This window comes from Vidua chalybeata, chromosome 22, assembly GCF_026979565.1.
Source record: "Vidua chalybeata isolate OUT-0048 chromosome 22, bVidCha1 merged haplotype, whole genome shotgun sequence".
NCBI lineage: Eukaryota > Metazoa > Chordata > Aves > Passeriformes > Viduidae > Vidua > Vidua chalybeata.
Window position 1 is genome coordinate 4,667,159 of NC_071551.1, and position 22,603 is coordinate 4,689,761.

General features: G+C 56.9%; 1 protein-coding gene across 6 annotated transcripts in view; it reads right to left on the reverse strand.

The window, feature by feature from the left end:
* TP73 (tumor protein p73) overlaps nt 1-17,223 on the reverse strand; it is a 22,965-nt gene extending 5,742 nt beyond the window's left edge. For 3 of the 6 annotated variants that reach the window (XM_053962554.1, XM_053962553.1, XM_053962549.1), the window contains exons 1-5: nt 17,187-17,223; nt 12,307-12,552; nt 932-1,118; nt 694-809; nt 42-151 (exon numbers count right to left, since the gene is read on the reverse strand). In XM_053962554.1, coding sequence (XP_053818529.1) covers nt 42-151; nt 694-809; nt 932-1,118; nt 12,307-12,552; nt 17,187-17,213 — 686 coding nt within the window. In that variant the 5' untranslated portion in view covers nt 17,214-17,223. Of the gene's footprint in view, nt 1-41; nt 152-693; nt 810-931; nt 1,119-12,306; nt 12,553-15,515; nt 15,555-17,186 lie in introns of those variants that run through there. The other 3 variants (XM_053962552.1, XM_053962551.1, XM_053962550.1) reach the window with 1 other exon arrangement.
* Between the last annotated feature and the right edge of the window lie 5,380 nt (nt 17,224-22,603).

The following is a 22,603-nucleotide window of genomic DNA, read 5'->3' on the forward strand; positions in this document are numbered from 1 at the left end:
CAGTGGGAGGGATGCCCATCCCTGCTCCCGCAGCCACTCACTCTCTCGTCTCCAGGGTGATGATGATGAGGATGGGCCTCCTGTTCATCCCTCCCACGCAGCTGCTGTTGCACATGAAGTTGTACAGGATGGTGGTGAACTCGGTCCCCACCTGCCCGGGAGGGGAGAGCAGGTGCTGAGTGGGGAGTGATGGGGGGAGGCAGGCTGGGATCCCCGGGAGTGAAGAAGAGGAGGGGAGGCAGGCTGGGATCCCCGGGAGTGGAGAAGAGGAGGGGAGGCAGGCTGGGATCCCCGGGAGTGAAGAAGAGGAGGGGAGGCAGGCTGAGGTCCCCGGGAGTGAAGAATCAGGGCTGGACCCTCTGGCACAGGGCTGGTGCTTTGGCAGCATGAGCAGGGGAACATTTGGGATAGTGTGGGGATGGTCCCAGCTGGAAAGAGGGGACTGTACAAGAACTGTGGGGGCACCCAGGGAAGGAGTGGAGGGGGTATCCTGCAACACCCCACTTCCCAAGACCAGGCTGCTCTGGGATGCTTCACAGGGCTGGGAGCTGCAGGTTCTGGAGTGTAGCTGCCACCAGTGCCGGGGACGAGCACAGAGTGGTGTTAGATGTGCCAGGGCAAGGAGGACATTGGGCCAAGCAGCCCAAACCAGGGAGGGGCTGGTCCTTCTCCCCGCCACGAGCAGCTGGTTACCTGTGGGGGCTCGTAGGGCACCATCACGCTCTGCCGCCCCGTCACCGGGTCATCCACGTACTGGGACAGGTTGTTGCCTTCCACCCGGATGAGGTGGCTTGCAGGGGCTGACTGGCCTGCAAGGCAAACCTGCAGTTAGAGCCATGGCTGCCCAGGGTGCTCATCCCGTGCACACGAGGGCTGTGACACCAGGGACACGTGGCCCCCCCAGGCTGTGGGGACAGCTTGGAGCCCTCACCGTCATTGAAGTCGCGGCCGAGCTCGTGGTTGGGGCAGCGTTTCACCACCTCGGTGACGTGCTCTGCCTTCTTGTAGACGGGCATGGCCCGGATGATGGTGCCTGGGGGCGGCGAGGTGGACACCTTGATCTGGATGGGGCATGTCTTGGCAATCTGACAGTAGAGCTTCTTCAGCAGCGGGGAGTACTGGAAAACAGGAGACATCCCTCAGGTGAGCATCTCTGGTGGGGTGGAGGCTGATCCCCCGTACAACCTCAGCTTCCTCTGCTGCTCTGGTGTAAAGGCAGGGCTTCCTTCTCTTCCCTTTGTCCTGGAAATGTTGAAATCTGACCATTTCACCCACACTATGTGGTATCTGCTCTCCATGTAAACCAGATACAGCCACCTCTTGGGACAGGCAAGGGTTTCCCAGATGGGCAAGGGCTCTGGCAGAGCAGGGCACCACTGCACTGAGACAGAGGGAATCTCACTGAAAATCAGCAAAACCCTCATTTGTGCATCACTCAGCCCGTTTTGGAAACATTCCTGAGTCTGTTCTCACACTCAGAGCACTCAGGGCACTGACACACCACAGCCTGAGGAAATCATGCTTGGTGCCATTAGCAGTGTCACAGCTGATTAGGCAGGACCTGGGAGTTTAGTTCTGACACAGATGGGTTTGTCCTGATCCTGACTCAATCCTTTGCAGCACCAGTGGTTCATGGAGGGGACAGGGTAGGGACATGATGGGGACCACTGCCTGGGCTGGCTGTGGGAGGAGGATGCTCTGTGGCAGCTGGAGGCAGTGCCAGCAGTCACTCCTGAGTAGAAAATGGTGTGTGACCACCAAATTCCTCCCCGTGAGGGCACAGTGAGTTTTGCTCAGTGGCAGACTTGTCTCACAAGGCCCTTGGATGGGAGAAGCTCCAGGGCCTGCAGCGTGCGCCTCTCCAGAGCAGGGCTGGGGAAGGAGAGCCTGTCCTTCACCTTCCAGGAACTGCCCAGGTGTGGGGATGTGCAATTCCCTTCCACCTCAGCCGTGCCATGCTGTTTTCCATCTCGCAAGGAATGTGTTTGCTATACGCCAGCCCACCCCTGTGCTCGGAGCAGCCCTTCCCTGCATGGCAGGGCATGTTCCTGCTCCAGGTATTTTATCTCATCCCCACAACACAGCGCCCGGTGCCAAAAAAATACCACCGTGCAGAGCGTTTGTGGGGATGTTAAAGCTTGTCCTGAGCCATCCAAATACAGGTGTGCCGAGGGGAGGCTCTGCTCTCCCCATGTCGGGCAGTTCCTGAGCTGGGGCTGCCCAAAACAGGCTTAGCACAGGGCTGGAGGGTGTTCAGGGGCTGACAGTGATGGCTCAGTCCCCACTTTTCCTGGCTATGAGCATGTCCCAGTGCAGCTGTGATCAAGCAAGAAGGATTTGTGTCTCCCAGTCCAGCTGCCCTGGCTGCAGGAGTAGATCCACCCATGGCTCCCACCACCAGGACTGGGACAGGGCAAACAACAGGAACCATTGCCAGGTTTATCTCATTTAGGTGGTCTCTGTGGAAGTTCTGGGAAGTCATAAAGGGCAGAGGATCCACCAAGGCAAACAGCAGCAGTTCCTGCAGCTCCTTCAGCACTGCACTGGTGGTGGCCAGCTGCAGGTACCAGTTCCTGGAGGCTCCATGGGGTGTCCTGGGTGTCCCAAGATCAGAGCCTGCTCAGTGCTGGGGGGAGCAGGAAGATGCTGTGGTCACTGGAGGGTGGTGACTGAGAGGCGTAACAAGCACTTGAACCCGACAACAAGAATTAATCCTTATTTTTGTAGGCACTTGGACTCTCCCAACAAGAGAGGATGCTTGGAAACCCCTACTGAAATCCCAAATTTTGCACTCATACCAGATGATGCTGACTACACCTTGACTCCATGGCCAGGTTAGCTTCCAGGGTGTGACCCTGCATCCCCAGCAGGGATTCTCAGGGACCAGGCCTGAGCTGGAAGCGTGGGCTCCACTCACAATGTGGTGACTCTGCTCTGCCTGGCTGGAAACTCCCACGTGGCTACAGCCCACGGGACCCACTCACCCACCACGATGGGGTTTAACACCCTCGTTTAGAAGAGCCACCATGGCAAAACAAGGGTTATTTGGAGGGGGCTCTTCCTTGCCAGGTGTTAAAATACTGACAACTCCTGTCAAAGGATCTTTTCATGTAGACATTCCCGGGCAGCCCTCAACATGCCTGGGAACTATAACTGCTCTGGAAGAGCAGAGGTGCATTATGGCAAGTTCTTTGGTAACAAATTCTCTCATTATACCATGTTATGACATGGATAAATCTCTGTTAAATAGCAGAGTGATGCCCCGCAGGGGGAAGGCGGCCGCTCCGTGCAGACTTGCCTCTGCTGATAACCTTATCGTGTCCCAACAGCTCCAGGATCGCCTTCAAAGGTCCCTCCACAATAACAAACTATTCTTTTAAGGAACTCCCTGCTGATAATTCTGGGCAAGAAAAGTCCAGGCTGTGCCCTGGGCGGCCGTGCTCCTGATTCCTCTCCCTGTGGAGCTGTCCTGTGCCACATCTCCAGCCGCAGCCAGGGCTGAGCGCTCCTGGCCCCACAGACCCAGGCTGCTCATGGCCACCAGGACAACCAGCACTGTGGTTTTGGGATCCCAGGAGGTTCTGCATCCCCAGCTGAGCTGCATCCCCAGCTTGGCAATGCACACTCTCTGCAGGGGAGAGCAAAACCTGCACTGTGTAGAGTGTCCCTGGGCAGACACATCTCTCCCCCATTATCTCTAGTTGATAATTATTGGCCCCATGCACATCTCTGCTGGGCTGTGCTGCATCACCTGAGGTCCTGGTACCTCCCAGCACAGCCATACCCTGCACAGCACCCTGCAAGGACCACAGGCACCATGTGCTCCTCAAGTGTGACATGAGGCAGTGGCAGAGCAGAACCCAGATATCAAAATGCTGAGATTTAATCTCAAACGGGCACTGCTGCTTGGCTCTCTGTGTGCCATGGCTGTGTTCCTGCCACCTGCACAGGAGGAACCTCAATCTGTTCACCCACATCCTTCCCATTCTGCAGTGTTTAGACAAACTGACCTCTCAGGACTGGCCACATGTGGCAGCTGGGTCACAGCCAAAGCTCAGGTCACTCGAGCTGTGGCCAGCTTGCTGCCAGGCATAGGAACAACATTTTGGGGCACCTGAATCCCTTCATGGCAGGTCCAGACCTCAGCTCCAGGGTTCCTTTCCCACCTAGAAAGAAGCCAGGCTATGTTCTGCCCTGGGCATCTCCTGTGTGTGTCTCCACACCCTGCTCTACCCTGGGGACCACTGGTGTCTGTCTCCACGGTTACATTAGGACTCAGTTAATCCCTCTGTCATTGAGTGTTACCGTGTGTTTGAGGAACACAAATGGTTTCTGTGGCTTGTGGATGCTGAGTTGCTTGAACCAGCGAGGAGCAGCAGCACCACTGGCAGTCTCCCCTGGAGCCTATGGAAACACACAGAACCTCTATTCCTTTGGGATTTCCTGCAGCTTCCAGTGTTTCCCTCAACTTCTGGGCTGATACTGTGATGCCAGCTCTGTCTCTGTCCCTTCCCTGCTACTGCTGTCTGTCCAGAGTACTAGGAATAAGCAAAAAAAAAAAAAAAAAAAAAAGGAAAAGCCAAATTATTTAACTCCTAGCAGGCTATCAGCTCTAAGATCTGTTTCTCCAAGAGCTTGGTACCACAAAGGCCCTTTGGATGTGTTTGAAATGCAGCTGCTTTTTGGGTGAGATCAGACCATGCTGCACCATTGCCAGATGGAACAGGACATAAACAAGTCACCCTATGGTGCCACCGGCCACTGTGAGGCTTCACCATGGTTATCCTGGTTATCCTGGTGCTGCTGCCCCAAGGAAATGTTCAGGACACCACAAGATTCCACTGAGTGAATGCCCTCAATGGCTCGTGGATGCAGCACTGATGTAGAGCCTCAGCATCCATCACTGCCCACCCTGAGAGAGGACCAAGAGATGGCTCCAGAGGCCACCACCGCTCAGCCCCAGGGCCGCCTCCCCACACAGGAAATGAGCAGGGAGAGGTGGTTTTCCCCATGGATGCTGACAGCCTCACACAAAAAATAACCTGAATCCTCTGCTGGAAAGACTTCCTGGCTAAGTCCATCTCGCCCGACCGTCCCTGGGCAGCAGAACCGCTAGGAGGATGTGTCCCAACAGATTTGGAGCTGATAAAATCTTATTTATCTTCAACTGTTGACACCTAAGCGTCTAGACTTGCCTGTTGGGGAAGGCGCAGCCAAGGCCTCCTTTCCCTCTAGAAGGAAATGATTTGCTCAACAATTGCTTTTTCCACAAATCCTCCCCACCCTCCTCCCTACCAGCCACCTCCTCCTCCTCTTCTCCTACATTCCAGGCTTCTCATTAGCTTTACTCAAGACGTGTCCAGGACTGCAGTCAATGGATCCCCAATAAAGCCACTGGCCTGGCAAGGGAGAGAGAAGAAAAGTGCTGCCTCCGGCTGCTAATTTCCTTGCACTCCCCGGCAAGCAGCTGCGGAGCTGCATCCTGGGACAGGTTGGGGCAGATCGCAGGCGAGAGGTGATAATAACGTGTCTGTCATCTTCCCCAGACATGTAGCATCTTGCAAACCGCAAATACCGTTAACCGGCTCGGACGAATCTGTTACGACAGATCCTGGAAGACGTGCCGGCGGCACAGCTAATTTTTTTTTCTCTGTCTAATTTTTTTTTAATAACTATTTTTTAATCACCGGCCTGTAAACTCCTCACTGAGCTGGAAATTCCTCCCCAAGCTACTTTGTTGCTCATTTACTATGAGCCAGGTTTTGAGTACTTCTGGTGTCTGAGAGGAGAGGGGAGTGTCCAGTAGGGCCTGAGGTACCTGTCCAGCACACAGGTGGGCTGGACAGGGGGGATATTGCCCTGGGGATGGCTGTAGGAGGCACCCTGGTATCCTGTGCCTCCAGTCCCTGCACCACAGCAGTGATGGGTTGGGGTGATGGCCATAAAGGATGTCCCAAAACCCATCTCCCCATGTCTCCATTCCCTGTGCCACAATAATGATGGGTTGGGGTGATGGCCATAAGGGATCCCCAACACCCACCTCCCTGTGCCTCCAGTCCCTGCACCACAGCAGTGATGGGTTGGGGTGATGGCCATAAGGGATGCCCCAACACCCACCTGCCTGTGGTCCCAGTACCATGGCAGTAATGCCTTGGGGTGACACCAAGCCACCACCAGCTGTGCCCAGGACAGGGGGTCTCAAGGCAGAGCCCCCTGATCACCCCAGCCATCTTCAGCTGCAGGGGACCTCTGTCCCCTACAGGTCCCCCAGCCCTACGGACCGCTGAGGTCTCGGGGCCCTGCAGCAGAGCAGCACAGGGAGGCTCCCTGTGCTCCAGCCTGTGTTCTTCTACCTAATTAGCATGCCATTACTGCTAATTAAAATTCCTTGGTTCATCCCCAAAGGACTCCTCTCCCTGCCTTCCCCAGTGAGCACATCCTTAAAATAACTTCCAGCTGGGATCTCTCACTCACTACTGATCCAACGCTGGCACTCTGAGGGTTTAATCTCTTCTGGTAGGTCTGACTCCCTCTGTGTGGTGGATACTCAGGTCCCCTGACCAAGCCAGCCCGGAGCTCCCTCCCACCCAAAAAAGGAAGCCACAAATCCAGCAAGGAGGTTACTTCACACTGCCAAGGATGCAGGGAGCAGGCTGGAAGGAGAGGGAAGGGAAGAGGAGGTTGAGTTGGCCTTGGGAATTGCTGCTGGGAAGGAAATGTGAAAACCAGCCCAGCAAGAGCAGGATCTGGGGGGAAACCACTGGCTCTGGAGCATCCCAGGAGGGCTGTGCCATGCAGGAGGGGCTGCTCCTCTGCTCTCTCTCAGCCACTGCCTGGAGGGGGCACGGGCAGCACGTGGGTTTGCCAAGGGCACACCAGCATCCTTTCCCCCTCCCATGCACCAGAGATCAGGGCTCCCAACCCTCTCCCACCTCTCCTGCTTGGGAGCTTTGCCTTCCCGATGGAGCAGCATTGCCAGGAAGCCATTCCCTTGACCTGTGCATACCAGACACGTTCAAGATAGTGGAACTGATAGCAGGATCGTGTTGGAACATCACACACCGAATTCCTTTGCCTTTTTTCTTAATTCCATTGTGTCTGGAGCTCCTGGAGCCTCATCCACACCCTGAGAGAGCTGGTGGAAAGCCTCCAGAGGTTGGCTTCGATGGGCTCTGGAGCAGGCTGCTGCTGAGGTTGCTTTCCTACTTCTGGCACGCCAAAATATCCACGCTCATCTGCACAGCTATTCAGGGTGTCCTCAGCTGTTTCTGCCCAAATCATCTCCAGGCCATGGCTGTTGGACAGCAACCTCCCTGGGATATGGGAAGGTGCCAGAGAGAGTTTGCAGAGGGGGTTTGTGGTACAGAGATGTTCCTGAAGAATTTTCCCTCCTCTTCATATCTGCCTCTACCCCAAAAAACCCACAAACAGCGACCAGCAAGGGAGAACCTGCCTCCCAGCACACCAGTTACTCCCATCCTCCTCATTCAGTCAGGCCCAGAGAAAGCATTTCAGCTCCCCAGTGCTCACACTCCTGCTGCAAGATCTATCAAGCGAGTGGAACCAGTTCCACGCTGCCATCTCCCACTGGCCAAGCACTGGGATGCAGACTGGTTTGCGGTGGGTGACTGCTGGACAGCCATCCATGGGAGCAGGAGCAGCTCTCCGCCTGTCCAGCCTTTCCCCCGCAGGCTCTTTGCTGCCCGAAACAGCAACAAGAGCCTGGGTGTGGTTCAGACGCTCCATGCCTGTGTCAGAGACCCCCCTGCCTGCCTGCTCGGGGGTTTGTCCATCTCCCCCCCGGCTCCAGGGGCTCCGTGTGAGCCCAGGCAGCTGCCCCACACCGTGGGCTCGAGCCCCCACGTCCCTCTGCAGTGTCTTTGGCCGCGGGAGGCCAAAGACCCCATTAACGCCTCTGCAGCTCTGGCACATGCGACAGCGTCCGGCGCGGAGGGAGCCCCGCTCCGCCGCCAACCCGACTTGAGAAAAATCCTAATTATCCGTCAGTTACCAGCTGGCTGGCGTGGCGAGGGGCTGCGGCGAGAAAACCGCCGCGATGGGCTGCGGCGGCAGCGTGTCCGGGCAGCTCCGGGCAGCGGAGCCGCGGCGCCGCCGGCGGCCGGGCAGGATGCCGGCGTGCCCCGTCTTGCCGTGCCGCAGCTCCCGGTGCTCAGCCGGAGCAGCCTGCCAGAGGGGGGCTTCCAACCCGCAGGGAAAACCTTATTTTCGGCATCTGGCCGTTGCTCTCTGCGATAAGAAGGCCATTAAAAATGAAAAGGGAGGTGGCAGCAGCCTGAAGGGCTTCCCACAGTGCGGGCTGGTGCGGCTGCTGCCGTCCGGAGCTGGTCAGAGCTCAGCCCGGGGGTCGGGACACCAGTGTCACCCACCGCTGCCCAGAGTCCCTCTGCGAGGACAGAGATGGGTAATGTCGGTCCTAAGGCTTCACCCTTCTCCATTCACCTCTTTTCTAAAATCAGAAAATCAGCATTTTGAAGCAAGAGAGAGCAGCTGATGCCCACACTGCTACCCTCAGACCCCTTCCTCCTCCTCCTGCATTGAGTCAAGGGTGTCTGTTAAAGCACATCTTATCTCTGGAGAGATATGCAGCCTCCTCATTTGAATTCTTCAGGAGTTGGGAGAATCCACTGCATTCCTTGGTAAATTGTTCCTATGGTTAATTATCCTCACTGCTAAAAAAAAAATATACCTCCTTGTTTCTAGTCTGAATTTGCCTGGCTTCAGCTTCCAAGTGCTGGATCTCATTATGTCTTTTGCTATTAGATTAAAGAGCTGGCTGCTATCAGGAACCACCTCCTGGGCACACCACGATCGAGCCCTCGCTCTTCTTGGGGGGAACTTCCATGCAGAACGTTTCTGTGGTATTGCTCTACAAGGCATCCATTCCAAACTATTCATTTTCTTCACGTCTCCCTCCCAGGCCATGTCTGTTTTGTCACTAGAGGGTTTGAAGTGTGGGCAGGAGCACCGTGTGTGGACAGGGCTTGGGGACACCCCTGCCCAGGTGACACTGATTTGCTCAGCCCTGCAGAGCAGTTTGTCCAGCACTCTAGAGGGGCCAGCTCACCTGGTCCTTAGGAGCCTCCTCTCCCCAGTGAGGGAGAATGGGTAACGCCACATCTCCCAGAGGGATTCAAGTCAAAACCCTTCAAAACCAGGAGGCCATTGAGCTACACACTTTCATCAACCAAAGCTCGTGACTATATCAAGAAATGATGCCAAATCTTTTGACAAGATGACTCACACCAACCATTTGTTTTGGCATTGCCTGCTCACCAGCTGTCCTTTCCTCTGTGGTCAGATTGTCCATGATTCAACCCCAGATTGCAGGAGACCTTCAGCTGAGACTCCTTCCAGTGCAGCAGACCCCTCACTGCTCCAAAATGCTGCCCAGCATCTTGGCTCTGCTGAGCTTGTGGTCAGTGCTTGGTGGAAATGGATCAACCATCCTGGCAGGAATTATTGCGTGCAGCAAAGCTCAGCGTATCCAAAAGCCACGAGGCTTCCCCAGGAGGAACAGGCTGGGTTGGTTCTTCCCAAGTGCTGCCCCAAAGCACGTGTGTCATGCAGAGCACCAGGATGGTTGGTGCTGCTGTGCTTGGTGTGGCCATCACTGCTCTGTCAGATGTCCCTTTCTGTCCCCAGCCCTACTGACCAGACATTTACCTTCCCTTCCCAAGTGTCTGCATTTCCCAATGGCTTTTCCTTACCTTAGGTGTGTGTTCCCAGCTCCTGTGGAGGCTCACACAGTTATTTGTGAGTTCACTGACAACAGAGAACACATTTGTTTTGCTGAGCTCCTTTCCCCGTTAAACCAGGATGAGCTCTCAGGTGTGGCAGTGGCACTGCAGAGCTCACGGTGAGTTGGAGGAAGGCAGCAGCCTCATCTTCCAGCACTGACCATGCCTGTGACAGCCCCAGCCAGGAGGACAGGGAGTGACACCAGCTGTCACCGCAGCAGGACCATTCCTCATGTGGCACCTTGGCAGGCTGGACATGCTGCACCCGCCTTGGCAATCCTGCAGGAATCACTGCTTCAAATGAAATATCCCCTGTGCTCTCCAGGGTGCCAGATGCTGCCAACCCACTGCTGCTCTCCACAGGGCTCAGCTCCAGTGCAGGTGGGCATTGGCCCTGCAGCCAACCTGCTCTGGGGGATGCAGCCACTGCAGCATTGTGGCTCAGAGGGCCACACACCTCTGACTGTCTTCCCAAGTGTTAAAGCCACTTCAGGCATTCAAATCCTCACTCTGGACCCTTCCCACGACCTCTCCTTGCAGCCGTGGCTGGTGGGTGCATCCTCCACAGATGCTCCCAGCCACCCCTGGAATGAGCCCGTTCTCCAGGCAGCTCCCGGGTCCAGCTGCTCCCCCAAGGCTGGGAGGACATCGTGTAGCACTACCTGCCCTGAACTCCCACAAAGGCTTGGGAAAAATAGCCACATCCTGTCCTGGAGAGCCGAGCTCCCAGTGGGGCACAGCTACAGGAGAACAGTCAGCACAGGGTAATGCGAGACAGCCTGAGCTCCCTTTAGGAACTGTGGAAAGATCCCGGGGAATGGGATGGCTTTCAGGAGGGGAGCCCTGCTGTGCTGTGTCTGCTCCACCCCAAAGCCATCCCACAGCACTCCTAGCTGGGGACAGTGGCAAGCGAGCATCGTGACACGTTCTGGCCCCCATCCTACGTGCCGGGACAAGACACGCTGCACTGCCTTGTTTCGGTTTCCATTCGGACGCTTTAGGGCACGGGAATGCCTCCGGTCCCTGTGCAGCTTTACCTGCGGCTGACAGGAGTCATCCCCCAGCAGGGATAGGAGTGGGCTGGAATCACATCCTGCCCGAGGACCTCCGGTTCACTCGCTTCCTAATGAAATGCCGCAAGGAAAGACAGTGGAAAGAGTGGAGACTCAACACCCCTGCGAGGGCAGGGCGCTTAACCACAGCGCTGTCCCAAGTCCCCGGTCCGTGTGAAGCAGCAGCCACCGCCCGCGGGGAAGCTGCTGGACTGCACCAGCCGGGAATTCGGCTGCTTTCAAACGCCCGATCGCTGCCGGCTCGCTGCTGCTTTCCCACTCCACGCACCCATTGGCTTCGGCAGGACACAGCCCCAGCGCTGCGGCCGCTGCCGGAGCCCGTCCCGTCCCGCATCCTCCCCAGGATAACCGGGAGCATCCCGGGGTGTCCCTGCACGACAGCATCCGAGGATGCTTTCTGTCTCCCGCAGCAGGGACTGTCTTGGCCATTAAACACGTCACCTTCCGCAAACAAAGGTCATTATCACACCCGGGGCTTAAATATCGCTGGGCTGCTCTGCCCGTTCCATGACAATGTCAAACTCTGCTGCTCCTGCGGGGTGTCAGTCGTCCCATCCCAACCTTCCTGCTCTGCCAGTGCTTCCCGGAGGAGAAAACCCGCCCGGCTCAAGCGTGGAGAGCTGCTCTCCCGGGTACTCCAGAGGTACCCGCTGCGGGATTGACACTTGTGCCACTGGCCACAAGTGCTGCTTCTCCTTAAAAACGCCGGGCTGAGCCAGCAGCCAGGCTGCGAAATTAGGACCTTTTGCCACAAAAAGAAAAGCAGCTCCCGTGTGCTCTGCCCGGCCCCTGGGTCCCTGCTCGCAGAGCTCTCCCGTGCCGGGCAGCAGGAGGGCGGTGGGAGCAGCCGTGGACCAAACCTGCATCCCGGCTCCCGAGGGGACAGCAGGGGCTGTGCAGCCATCCCTCTGTGCATCAAAACCTACTGCGCTTAAAATCCTGCTCTGTTATTTGCTGTGACTTGTAGGGATTAAGTTACCCCTGTAATACGGGAGGGAGAAGGACTGTAAATGACATTTACAGCACAGCTGTAAATGGCATTCACAGCACAGCTGGGAACGGTGCCGGCAGACACGAGCAAAGGTCCTTCTCGCCCACGGCCTGACCTCTGACAGCACCCGCTGGCAAATATACCGGGAAGCGCCGTGAGAACAAGGCAGGTACTTCCCCAGGACATTTCTTTTCCGAGGACATTTACCCACAATTTAGGGAATCGCCACGAGAGAAGTGACATCCAGCCGCTGTGCTTCACACCCCTTTGGGAGAAACCCCCTGGAAAGCCTGCACGGATGTTTCCAGCACGCTTTCCTTCCCAGGGCCACCACCTGTGCCGGTGAAGTCGCCATCAGTGGTGGCTGCATCCCGCAGCTGCCCCGTGCCAGCCTCCCCACCGCTGCCGCCTTGGGTGCTGGCGGTGAGGACGCGCTCGGCCGTGCTGAGCATCTCCCCAGCCAAGGTAGAAGAATGCAACTTACTGTCCAGGTGGCTGACTTGGCGGTGCTGGATTGCTGGAAGGTCACCTCGAAGTGGTGGGGACCAGGGTAGTCGGTGTTGGAGGGGATGACGGGGGCCGGGGACATGGCGTCGAAGGTAGAGCTGGGCTGCGAGTAGGGCGAATGCGTTGGGACATTGGAGGTGTGCTCGGAGCTGTAGGGGCTGGTGGAGGCTGCTCTGCTGCCGATGCTCTGATCCATGCTGTTGTTCAGCAAATTGAACTGGGACTGGAGGAAGGGAAAAGGGGAGGAGGGAAAAAAGAAAACACCAGCCAGTTTAGAGACAGGGAAACCTCAGCCACCTTTCTCCAGAGCTGGGGTGTCCTGTTACAGCCTCCTTAAAGGGCCAGCGTGCGGGAGGGGAGTCAAAAGAGCTGGTCTGGGTGGCTCGGGTTTTCTGACAGGTCACCACTTGTGTGAGGGATAAAATCCGTGCGCTTAAATCACCCCCCTCGAGCTGCTCCATCCTCGCTGGAGGCAGCGAGGTGCCACAGTCCCGGATTTCTAGAGCACCTGCCTCGGGAAAGCCACGCTTCTGACAGCGGGGAGAGGGCAGGGATGTTGTGGGCTTTGCTCAGGTGTGGGAAATGCTCCGCTGCAGGTGGGCAGTGACAGCCCTGTCGTGCACGCAGGGCTCTGCTCCCCGCTGTCCCTTCCAGCAGCCAGAGTGCCACAGCACGGTGAAGCCGCCCTGCCAAGGTGAGCAGCAGTCCCTGGCGATGACATCGCGACATCGCGACGGCGATTCCGAGCGGCCGTCCCGTTTTCCAGCCTCTTTTCCAGCCTGTCCCTCCTGTGTTCCCTGGTCAGGGACACACACCCCACACCACTCCCGGGCTTCCCTGAGCCAGCCAGCCCCGAGCAGTGGTTTGTAGCTGGTTTCCCAGCGGGATATCTGCTCCCAGTGCCTGATGCAGCTCTAATTTGGGGGAAACCTCAAACCTACAAAGCACACGGCTGCGATGCAGAGCGCTGCAGCAAAGTCACAGGGCAAATGGACCCACTTAGGCAGGTCCCGGCTCTTATTCCAGTCCCGTTGGACCAAATAATGACTTTTTACAATTTTTTCCTTATTCCTCCTCTGACCAATTACTGTCAGATTCTTCCAGTAAGAGCTGGCAGCTCCTTTGCCCACAGGCACAGCCCAAGCACAGCAGCATTCCCAAGAGCTGTGTAGCTAAAGTGATCTTAGTATTTCATTAGAAAATCAGATTCAAGTACAACTGTTTCTCAGAGCAAGTGGGATGGTTTTTTTGCCCAGAAATCTGCAGTTCCCGAATTGCTCAGGGGTTGCTCTCACCCTGCAGCCCCAGAGGCAGTGCTGGTGACCACGGTCAGTGTTGGGTGCATTGCTGTGTGTCATCCTGGCTCCCAGCATTGGACAGCCCCCCAGACTGCCCTCATGCCTGGCAGGGACTGTCCCTGTCCCCAGCACCCACTGGGGCAGCTCTGGGAAGCCAAGAGCTGTGGAAGCAGCCATGGGCACAGCCAGCAGGCTCAGCCTTCTCCAAAGGGCTGCAAGGCTCACGGCTCAGGAATCAGGAAACGTGTTTTAACTTGGGATCCCAACCTCACCCAACCCTCTTCGATGTGGAATGGTTTAAAGGCAATCATCCTTCTCCAGGGAAGTTCTCCTGTTGCCTGCATCTCTCACAAGGTCGTTGGAGCCTGTGACTAACTGGAGGAATGCTGAACAAGATCTGACTTGCTTTTATGCATCCAGCCATTTTCTCCCCTAAAACATGTGCCCAAATCCCTCTATTCCTCCTCACCGCTCTATAAATAGCCCAGCCAAAGACAAGCCAAGCTTTCCTTAATCCAGGCTTTACCTGGTGAAAAACTTATGAGAAACTCTGGCAAAACAGGCACGTTAGGAAAGCTCTTGCCATCCAACTGGGAAATGCAGCTGCTGCAGGGACTGCGGGCAGGGCAGAGCCAGGGAGGTGGCACAGGCAAAGCTGAGGGATCAACCAGGAGAACAGCAGCAAGGGAAAAGGGATTGCTGCTGGATGGGGCTGCTCACAGCCCAGCTGATCCAGGAGGATCAGGGCTGAGCTGTTTTGCTCCCATGCTGAGACAGGACCGTTCATGGCTGAAGCCTGTGGCTGGGAATGGGCAAGTGAATGGGGACCCACCGCAGAACGGAGCATCCCGAGCTCCATGTGGGAGGAAACCTCCCCTCAGGAAGAATGGAGAGATATGAGACCCAGGGTATCACCTCTGCCAGCCAGGCTGGCTGCTCCGAGCGGGGCTGCCTGAGCACAAAGCAAGAGGCAGCACCCCGAGTGCCCAGACTTTGGGATCTGCTGGCAGAGGGACCCAGAGTCAGGTGCGCGGGCAAAACCACAGACTTGCTGTTCAAAACTGATGAAATTGTGAAAACATTCCCCTAAAAGACGAATCGAAGGCAGGAGTGTTTGTGTGTGTGTGTGTGTGTAAATATATACATACACACACAGGGATAATTATTCACACAACTGCAGCAACGACCTCCCATGGAACAGCCCCAACAATGGGACACACGGGCTTGGTACCGACACACTTAAGGTAAACCGAGGAATGAAGGGATTTCCTTCTATCTCCAGCTCCCTCTGCGCCTGTGCTGGACGGTTCAGAATGCCAGGGACAGACACAAACCCCTTTTCCCTAAGGAAACAACCTCAGCTCTTGAGGACAGGGCTGGAAATGTATTACCTGCAGCACAGGTACAGCTTCACCTACCCGGCCCTCCTAGAGATTCCCACCAGGGAGAGGAAGCCTGCCTGGGGAGGCAGGCATGTGGTGTGGGCTCAGCTGGGATGACAAAGTGGTGCTGGTGGTGTCCAGCACCTCCAGGTGTTCCATGGATGGATGCTCTGGCTGACACCCTTCCCACCTGTGCACACACAGCTAAGGGACCCTGCACGCCCAGCACCTGAGCTTTAAATCACACCTTGGGCTCTGCAAGCAGCAAGAGGAGCAGTGACTGCTGAGGCTGCAGCATCCTGCACCAACACAAGCAGGGCTGGACCAGCTCCAGATCCTCCAGCAGCTGCAGGACAGGGACGGGCATGCACTGGGACAACCCCTGGAGCATCCTGGGCAGCAGCAGCCAGGCTGGGCAGGCAGAGCCAGAGCAGGTGCCCCAGAAGTGGAGGATAATTCAAAGAAGAGCATCAAAGCAAAGCCCGTCCGTAGCAAGCAGCACCTACCGTGGTGTAATGCTGCATCGGGTCGCTGATGTAGAGCATTTTAGTTGTCTCGGGGTTCACGGAGCACGGGGAAGCCTCCTGCCCCGGGAGTCATGGGGTCGGGGCGGCGGCCGGGGCGGGAGGAAGGAGCGCGGGAGCGGGGCCGGGCGGGCAGCGCCAGGGATGCTGCGCTGGCCACCCGTGTGCCGCCGTCTGTTGGCTTTCTTGCTTTTTTCATCTCCCTTAGTTCTGTCAACTCGCTGCATCCAACAACAAAACGGGGCCCACCCCTTCTGTCCCTCATGACTATTCATTAAAGCACAGGGCAGGCCCCAGCTTGCCCAGTGATGGACTGGGCGATACCAACCATTGCCACTGCAGGGAGAGCAGGGGTCCAGCTCCACCACCAAGCCTGCCCGGATCCCGCTCCCAAAAGCTTCTTCCAGCCACACGGGGCTGGAGATCTGCTGGGCTGGCACCTGTCACCAGCACACTGAGGTGCCCAGCCTCGCACTGACCAGGCCGGGCAGGGACTCTGCGAGAGCTCCGTGTCTGGGAGATAAGGAGTTGTCTTTATCTGGATGGATAGACACACATGGGTGAGGATGGATGGATGGATGGATGGATGGATGGATGGATGGATGGATGGATATCTAGAGGGATAGACAGGAATAGCCAGGGATAGATGCCTGACAGAGCATTGGGGTGACGCGCTCAGTGCCACCGAGCATCAGCACCACTCTGGCACCAATGTGTGCCAAGAACAGCGGGAATCCGCATGGACTGAGTGGTCCCTCCACAGCCTCTCCCCTCTCTTGCCTTCCTCTCGGGCCGCTGGCATCCCCTTAGCAGAGCACTTCTTGTCCTGCACCCCAGGCTGCTCCGGCCCCGCTGGGCTCGGCTTTGGTTACAGCAGGAGCGAGGGCTCACTCAGCGAGGCGCACAGCCACAATTAGCAGCACTCTGCCCGGCTCCTGCCCGCTGTGAAAGGCCGGGGAAAGGAGGGAAAGCGAGCGGAAAGCGAGGGAAAAGGGGCTGGGGGAGGGGAGGCAAGCTGTCAGCGAGGGAAACAGCGACTTTCTGGAGGGAAACAGCGACTTTCTGGAGGGAAACAGCAACTTTTCGGAGGGAAACGGCGACTTTTCGGAGGGAAACAGCATCTCCTCGCAGGGAGATGCAGCCAACAGCCGGGGCAGCCTCAGGGATGCTCCCGGGCTCCGCCAAACACACACGAGTGGCCGGGATGTCTTGCACGCCCGCGATGCTTTTCCAAGACTTTGTCTCAGACAGAAGCAAAGGCTTCTGGCAGGAAGGGCAGCAGCACGGACCTGGGGCTGTGGTGGGAGCAGAGCTGCGAGCTCAGCGTGCCCCTCCAGCAGCTCTGCCTCTGCAGCAGCTCACAAATGGCTTTTACTGCACAGCATTTGTCCCGGAGCAAATGACACTCTGCTGTGCTGTACTCCCCCAGAGCTCCGGGACCCCGCTGCTGCCTCCACTGATGCTATCTAACAATAAATAGCCAGGTTTACTGACCCTTGCACCATTGATTAACCCTGCACCAGTGCCAGCAAGGTTGGTTTATGAACCAGCAAACACCCCAGTGCCTCCCCCAGAGCCCCCAGCCCACCCCTGTAGGGAAATCAAGTGTGTGCCCGGTTCAGGTCCCCATCCCTGCTGTCTGAGCACACTCACCATCACCGAGTCAGTCATGCCTCTCATCTGGAACACGTCCATTGTGACCTCCGTGTGGCTGGAGACCTCATTGCTGCTGCTGGGGTTGGCTGGAGGGAGGTCGAAGTAGGTGCTGTCTGGTTCCCTGAGCAGAAAGGGAGGGCACAGTCATCTCCCAGCTCTCCAACACAGTCTGTGCCACCACCACCCCCCCAGCAACTTGCAGTCCCCTCAAACCTTGTCCCTTTCCCAACTTCTTCCTCCATCCTCTGCTTTTATTTCCACCTGGCAGAGCAGTAGATGTAGGAAATTCTGCATCCACCCAGCTACTCCAGCATATCTGTCACCTTGGGATGTCTTTACGTGAGAGGACCAAGGGAGGAAGAAGATTAAATGAAGCACAATCCTTCTCCCTTGCTGGATTAGAGCATGAAGCTCAAAGGCCAGAAGACTTGCAAACATCTTGGTGGGGCTGGAAGATGTTAAATTTTGGAATTAAGGGTCCCAGCTTGAGGGGAGCTCTGCTCTGGCCCTGACACTGCCTCCGTGCTGCCCTGGAGCATTGCAGCCAGGAAGGAGCTACCCATGAGAGAGACATGGCAAACGGAATGCCCTGAGCAGAGTCTGAAACCAGGGAGCAAAATCTGCCAGGTGGCAAAGGCGTCTGTGGAAAGCAGAGGATGCAAAAGGAAATCTGTCTCTGTCAAAGAGCCACTGCTGCCTCCGAACACCCCCCATGGGGAACGATCACACCCCACTCACAGCGTGCTCCAGAGGTGCTCGAACGTGGGGCCTTCGTCAGCTGGGGATGACTGGGACATCTTCACAGTGGGGGAGTCCGACAGAGGATAAATCACTCTGGAGGCAAAGGGAAACAGCAGGGTTAGCACTGCCACCATGCTGTGCCATACTGTGCTGTGCCATGCTGTGCCATGCTGTGCTGTGCCATGCTGTGCTGTGCCATGCTGTGCTGTGCCGTGCTGTGCTGAGCTGTGCTGTGCTGAACTGTGCTGTGCTGTGCTGTGCTGAGCTGTGCCATGCTGTGCTGTGCCGTGCTGTGCTGTGCTGTGCTGAGCTGTGCTGTGCTGTGCTGTGCTGAGCTGTGCCGTGCTGTGCTGAGCTGTGCTGTGCTGTGCTGTGCTGTGCCGTGCTGTGCTGTGCCATGCTGTGCTGAGCTGTGCTGAGCTGTGCTGAGCTGTGCTGTGCTGTGCTGTGCTGTGCTGTGCTGTGCCATGCTGTGCTGTGCCGTGCTGTGCTGTGCCATGCTGAGCTGTGCTGTGCTGTGCTGAGCTGTGCTGTGCTGTGCTGTGCTGTGCCATGCTGTGCTGAGCTGTGCTGAGCTGTGCTGAGCTGTGCTGTGCTGTGCCGTGCTGTGCTGTGCTGTGCTGTGCTGAGCTGTGCTGAGCTGTGCCATGCTGTGCTGAGCTGTGCCATGCTGTGCCGTGCTGTGCTGTGCTGTGCTGTGCTGAGCTGTGCTGTGCTGAGCTGTGCCATGCTGTGCCGTGCTGTGCTGTGCTGTGCTGTGCTGAGCTGTGCTGTGCTGAGCTGTGCCATGCTGTGCCGTGCTGAGCTGTGCTGTGCTGAGCTGTGCTGTGCTGTGCTGAGCTGTGCTGTGCTGAGCTGTGCTGTGCTGTGCTGTGCTGAGCTGTGCTGAGCTGTGCTGAGCTGTGCTGTGCTGTGCTGAGCTGTGCTGTGCTGAGCTGTGCTGAGCTGTGCTGTGCTGAGCCATCTCACTCCAGCAAAGCAGCTGTCCAAGGAATCCCTCAATCCGAACTCCCTCCCAGCAGCACAGCAGGGACCAGAGAGCCCCAGAGCCCACGGCAAGGGACACACAGGTCAGGGACTCCAGGGTCCCTTGTGAGGGACACACAGGACCAGAGCCCCCCAGAACCATTGTGGGGGACACACAGGACCAGAGCCCATCATGAGTGACCACACTGGACACCCCCGTGGCCCACGGTGGGGGCAGTGCCCACAGCCCCAGCAGTGCAGGCCAGGGCAGCAGGCAGGGATGACCCAGCGGAATGAACCCGATTTTCATCCTCCTGGATGCTGCTGCACAGTCATAACCAGAGCCACGCTCAGTCCAGCCCGTTCCCCTTGTCCCTGCAGGAGGATTCTTGGAGGAAAGCAGCCCAGCCCAGCTCTCCCTGCGTGCCCAGAGCCTCTCAGACCCAGCAGCTGGAGCCGGAAGTTTCACGGAGCCATCTTGAGCCTCGTGCTGCCTTCCCCTATGGGCAACCATCATCCTCCTCCCTCACCCTCTCCCTGCAAGCAGCAGGAGCTCTTCCCTGCCCTGGCTGACACCCCCAGGCACATCTGGCTGTCCTTTTTACCCACGCTGGTGTGAGCATCCCGTCTCAGCTGCGACATGTCATAGTGAAAACCCGACACTTCCTGCCTTTTGGGCGGGAGGGAGGGCAGCTGCTCTCTGAGCGAGGGATGCTCGGGTGGCCTGGGCCCCTCTGACTCAGCTGGGCACTGGGTGGCTGCAGGGAGGAGTTAAAATGAAAGCAGGGAAGATCCCGTGAGCTGCTTTCCACAAAACACAGCGTCCGCAGCCACCCTGCCTGGAGGAATTCTCACGGCACAGGAGGGCACAGGAGGGCACAGGTGGGCACAGGTGGGCACAGGAGGGCTCGTTCCCCACGGCTCCCATGTCAGGGACAGCCAACAGCAGAGTCTGATGTCCTCCCATCCCTCCTCATCCCACGTGTGACACACAGAGAAACGAAAGGACCCACGGGCAGCTCTGAGAGGAAGAAAAGCCTAGAACAGATGCAGGTGACAGAACGGGACTGCTGGCGGCCTTACCCTTCTTCCATGCTGCTTTCCCTGGCCCAGAGCAGCTTCAGGAAGTAGCCAGGCCTTTTCCTCCCGAGGAGAAAGCACCTCTGCACCGCCCCGGCTGTGCGGTCATCACGGGTGACACCAGCTCTAACCACGTGGCTGCTCTCGTTTTCAAAAGGAAAGAAATCTGACTATTTTAAGGGCGTTTTGGAAGTTCCCTTTCACTTTTTCAAAGCACAACGTGGGTGTGCAAAGCCAGGCCAGCGTCTTCTCATGTTTGAGCTCTGAACCAAGGGGTACAAGAGGAAGCTGGAGTGGTGGGTGCTGTGGAAGCACATCCCTGCTGCTCTGATCCCTGCTCATCCTGGGAAAGCGCCTCTGCAGCAAGAGTGACAGCCCAGCACCAAGCACCTGGGTTGGTAAAGAATTTACCAACCAATTTACCTACAAAAAATTGTTCCCCAAAATCAGTCTGGTGCTGATCTAATTCCCTCTGAAAGGAGGTGCCACGTAGAGCCCCGTTTCAGGGAATGCTGGAGGCGTTCACATTTGGGAAGCTGGGAAGGCACCGTGATGGTGAGGTCCTGCAGAAGGAAAAGTCACCCTGTGGGAAGCAGCGGGAGCCTTGTGCAACATCAAAACCAAAGGTAAATTGGGAAGAGCCTTAGAGCCTAATTCTGCATTGCTCTGGAAGCACTCCTGGTGGCTTGGATGCAATTCCTGTGCCCGAGGCTGAGCAAATGGCACCTGGGGCTGAGTTCAGGACCAGCCACAGCCCAGCTCAGCTCCCTGCTATCCCCAGCTCCCCACACCAGAGGGAAGACCTGAGGTTTCATCCTGACTTCCTCCAGCAAGAGTTCTCCAGCCAGACTCCCCCAGGAGGATTATCACCTGCAGAGACCCCAAAGTGCTTCTTAAAGTGGAGATCTCCTCTCCCAGGGAAAAGGTGCAGCAAGGAATTCTCCATCCCTTCTGCCTCGAGGTGGCAGGGAGGCACTGGGGGATGCTTCGCACGGCTGGCACAGCTCATGGGGGGGACCTGCACTGGATTTCTTGCTGGTTTCTAAGGGGAAAAAAAACCCAAAAATGTGCAAACCAGGGGGTTGGTGCTGTGATCTAGGGCTGCCGGTGGGATTTGCCGGCGTTCACTGGGAGAGCTGCACTCCGGCGTTCCCTGGGTTGCTGCTTCCCTCTGTTGCTAGTCAGGGCATTGCAGGGAGACTGCACACGGGAAAAGAGCCCGGCAGCGGGGGGAGAAAACCTGCCAACAGGCGATCCCCCCCCTCTGCTCCCCGCGGGACCCCGCTCGGCCCACGGCGGGGCTGCCACCCCCGGGACACGGGACCCGGCGGGGCCGCACCGGCTCCGCTTCCCCCTGCCCGTGCAGCTTCCCTGGGAGCAGCCGCTGAAATAGTTCCCGAAGATTAGTATGGAAAAGCTCCACGTACTCAGTTTTCCATGGTGCTGTGGAAAACCCAGCCCCAGAGACAGAGGGAAAAGGAAAAGCACGGACCAAGGTCTCTACAGGCACCCCCAGTAAGGGAGAACAACTCCTGGGGAAGCAGAGCAGATGAACCTCAGTCTCTCCAACCTTGCCCCACTCATGTGTTGTGACCACAGAGGTCACATAATAAATAAAATATAAATTCTAATAAATATCAGGATGATTAATAAGGTCTAATAAATTATTAGAGTGATTGTAAGCTCAACGTTTTTCATCACAATGAGGATGGTGAAGGGCACTGTGGGCTCTCAGCCTTGCTGGGAACTGGCTGAGTTCCCTCCCTGCCTGCACTGAGTTTCTGCACTCTCTGGAAGGAGCATCTTTGAGCTCACTATCAACTTTGGGGCTCGGGTTTAGCACCAGAAATGCTCAGTATTTGTTATCACTTGGTGATTCACTGCTATCCCGCCACTCCAACAGCCCAGAAGGAAACATGACAGCGTTTTGCAGCCACCTGAAGGGGAGATAAATGCACAAAGCCGATGTAACAGGGCTATGACTAATTCCTAAGGACTCTCTGGGAGAGCAGGACTTCTGAGAGCCGTTTCCACCTCTCACACGGAGCTGCTCCATGACTTGAGAACTGCCCCTGGACTTTCTCTCCTCCTCACAACGAGATCCATCAAGCTCATCCAGCCCACAGCAAACAACTTAATGTTTGAAAAGAATGCTGCCAGCCCAGCGCTGCCCTGTGCTATCATTCATTTGTCCCGGACTGTTAAATTCACACCTGCAAAATGAGGTTTGTAAAAGCAATGGAGAGCCAGCGAGATTTCCTGCAGCACGCTTCGAATCTCAGGACCCCTCCGTGGGGTCCAGCAGCTTAATCAACAATTTTCTTCTGAGGGGGAGGCAGGTTGGAGAGAAATCCTCTCGGACTGCAGCTCGTGATGGGGCAGGAGGCTGAGGCCGCTGCTCCCCCTCCCTGCCTGCACAGGGACCTGGGGCAGCCAGCCAGCCCCTGCATCCCACCAGCATCCATCCCCTCTGCTGCTTCTCCCATTCAAGGCTCCTCCAAAAGTGCTCTCACTCCAGAGTTAAACCACTTGGGAGCAAACTTTCCAAGACACTTCAATGTTGTGTCACAAGCCCACGAAGCGAAGCGGCCGCAAATCATCCTCCAGCCGCGTTATCAAGAAACTCA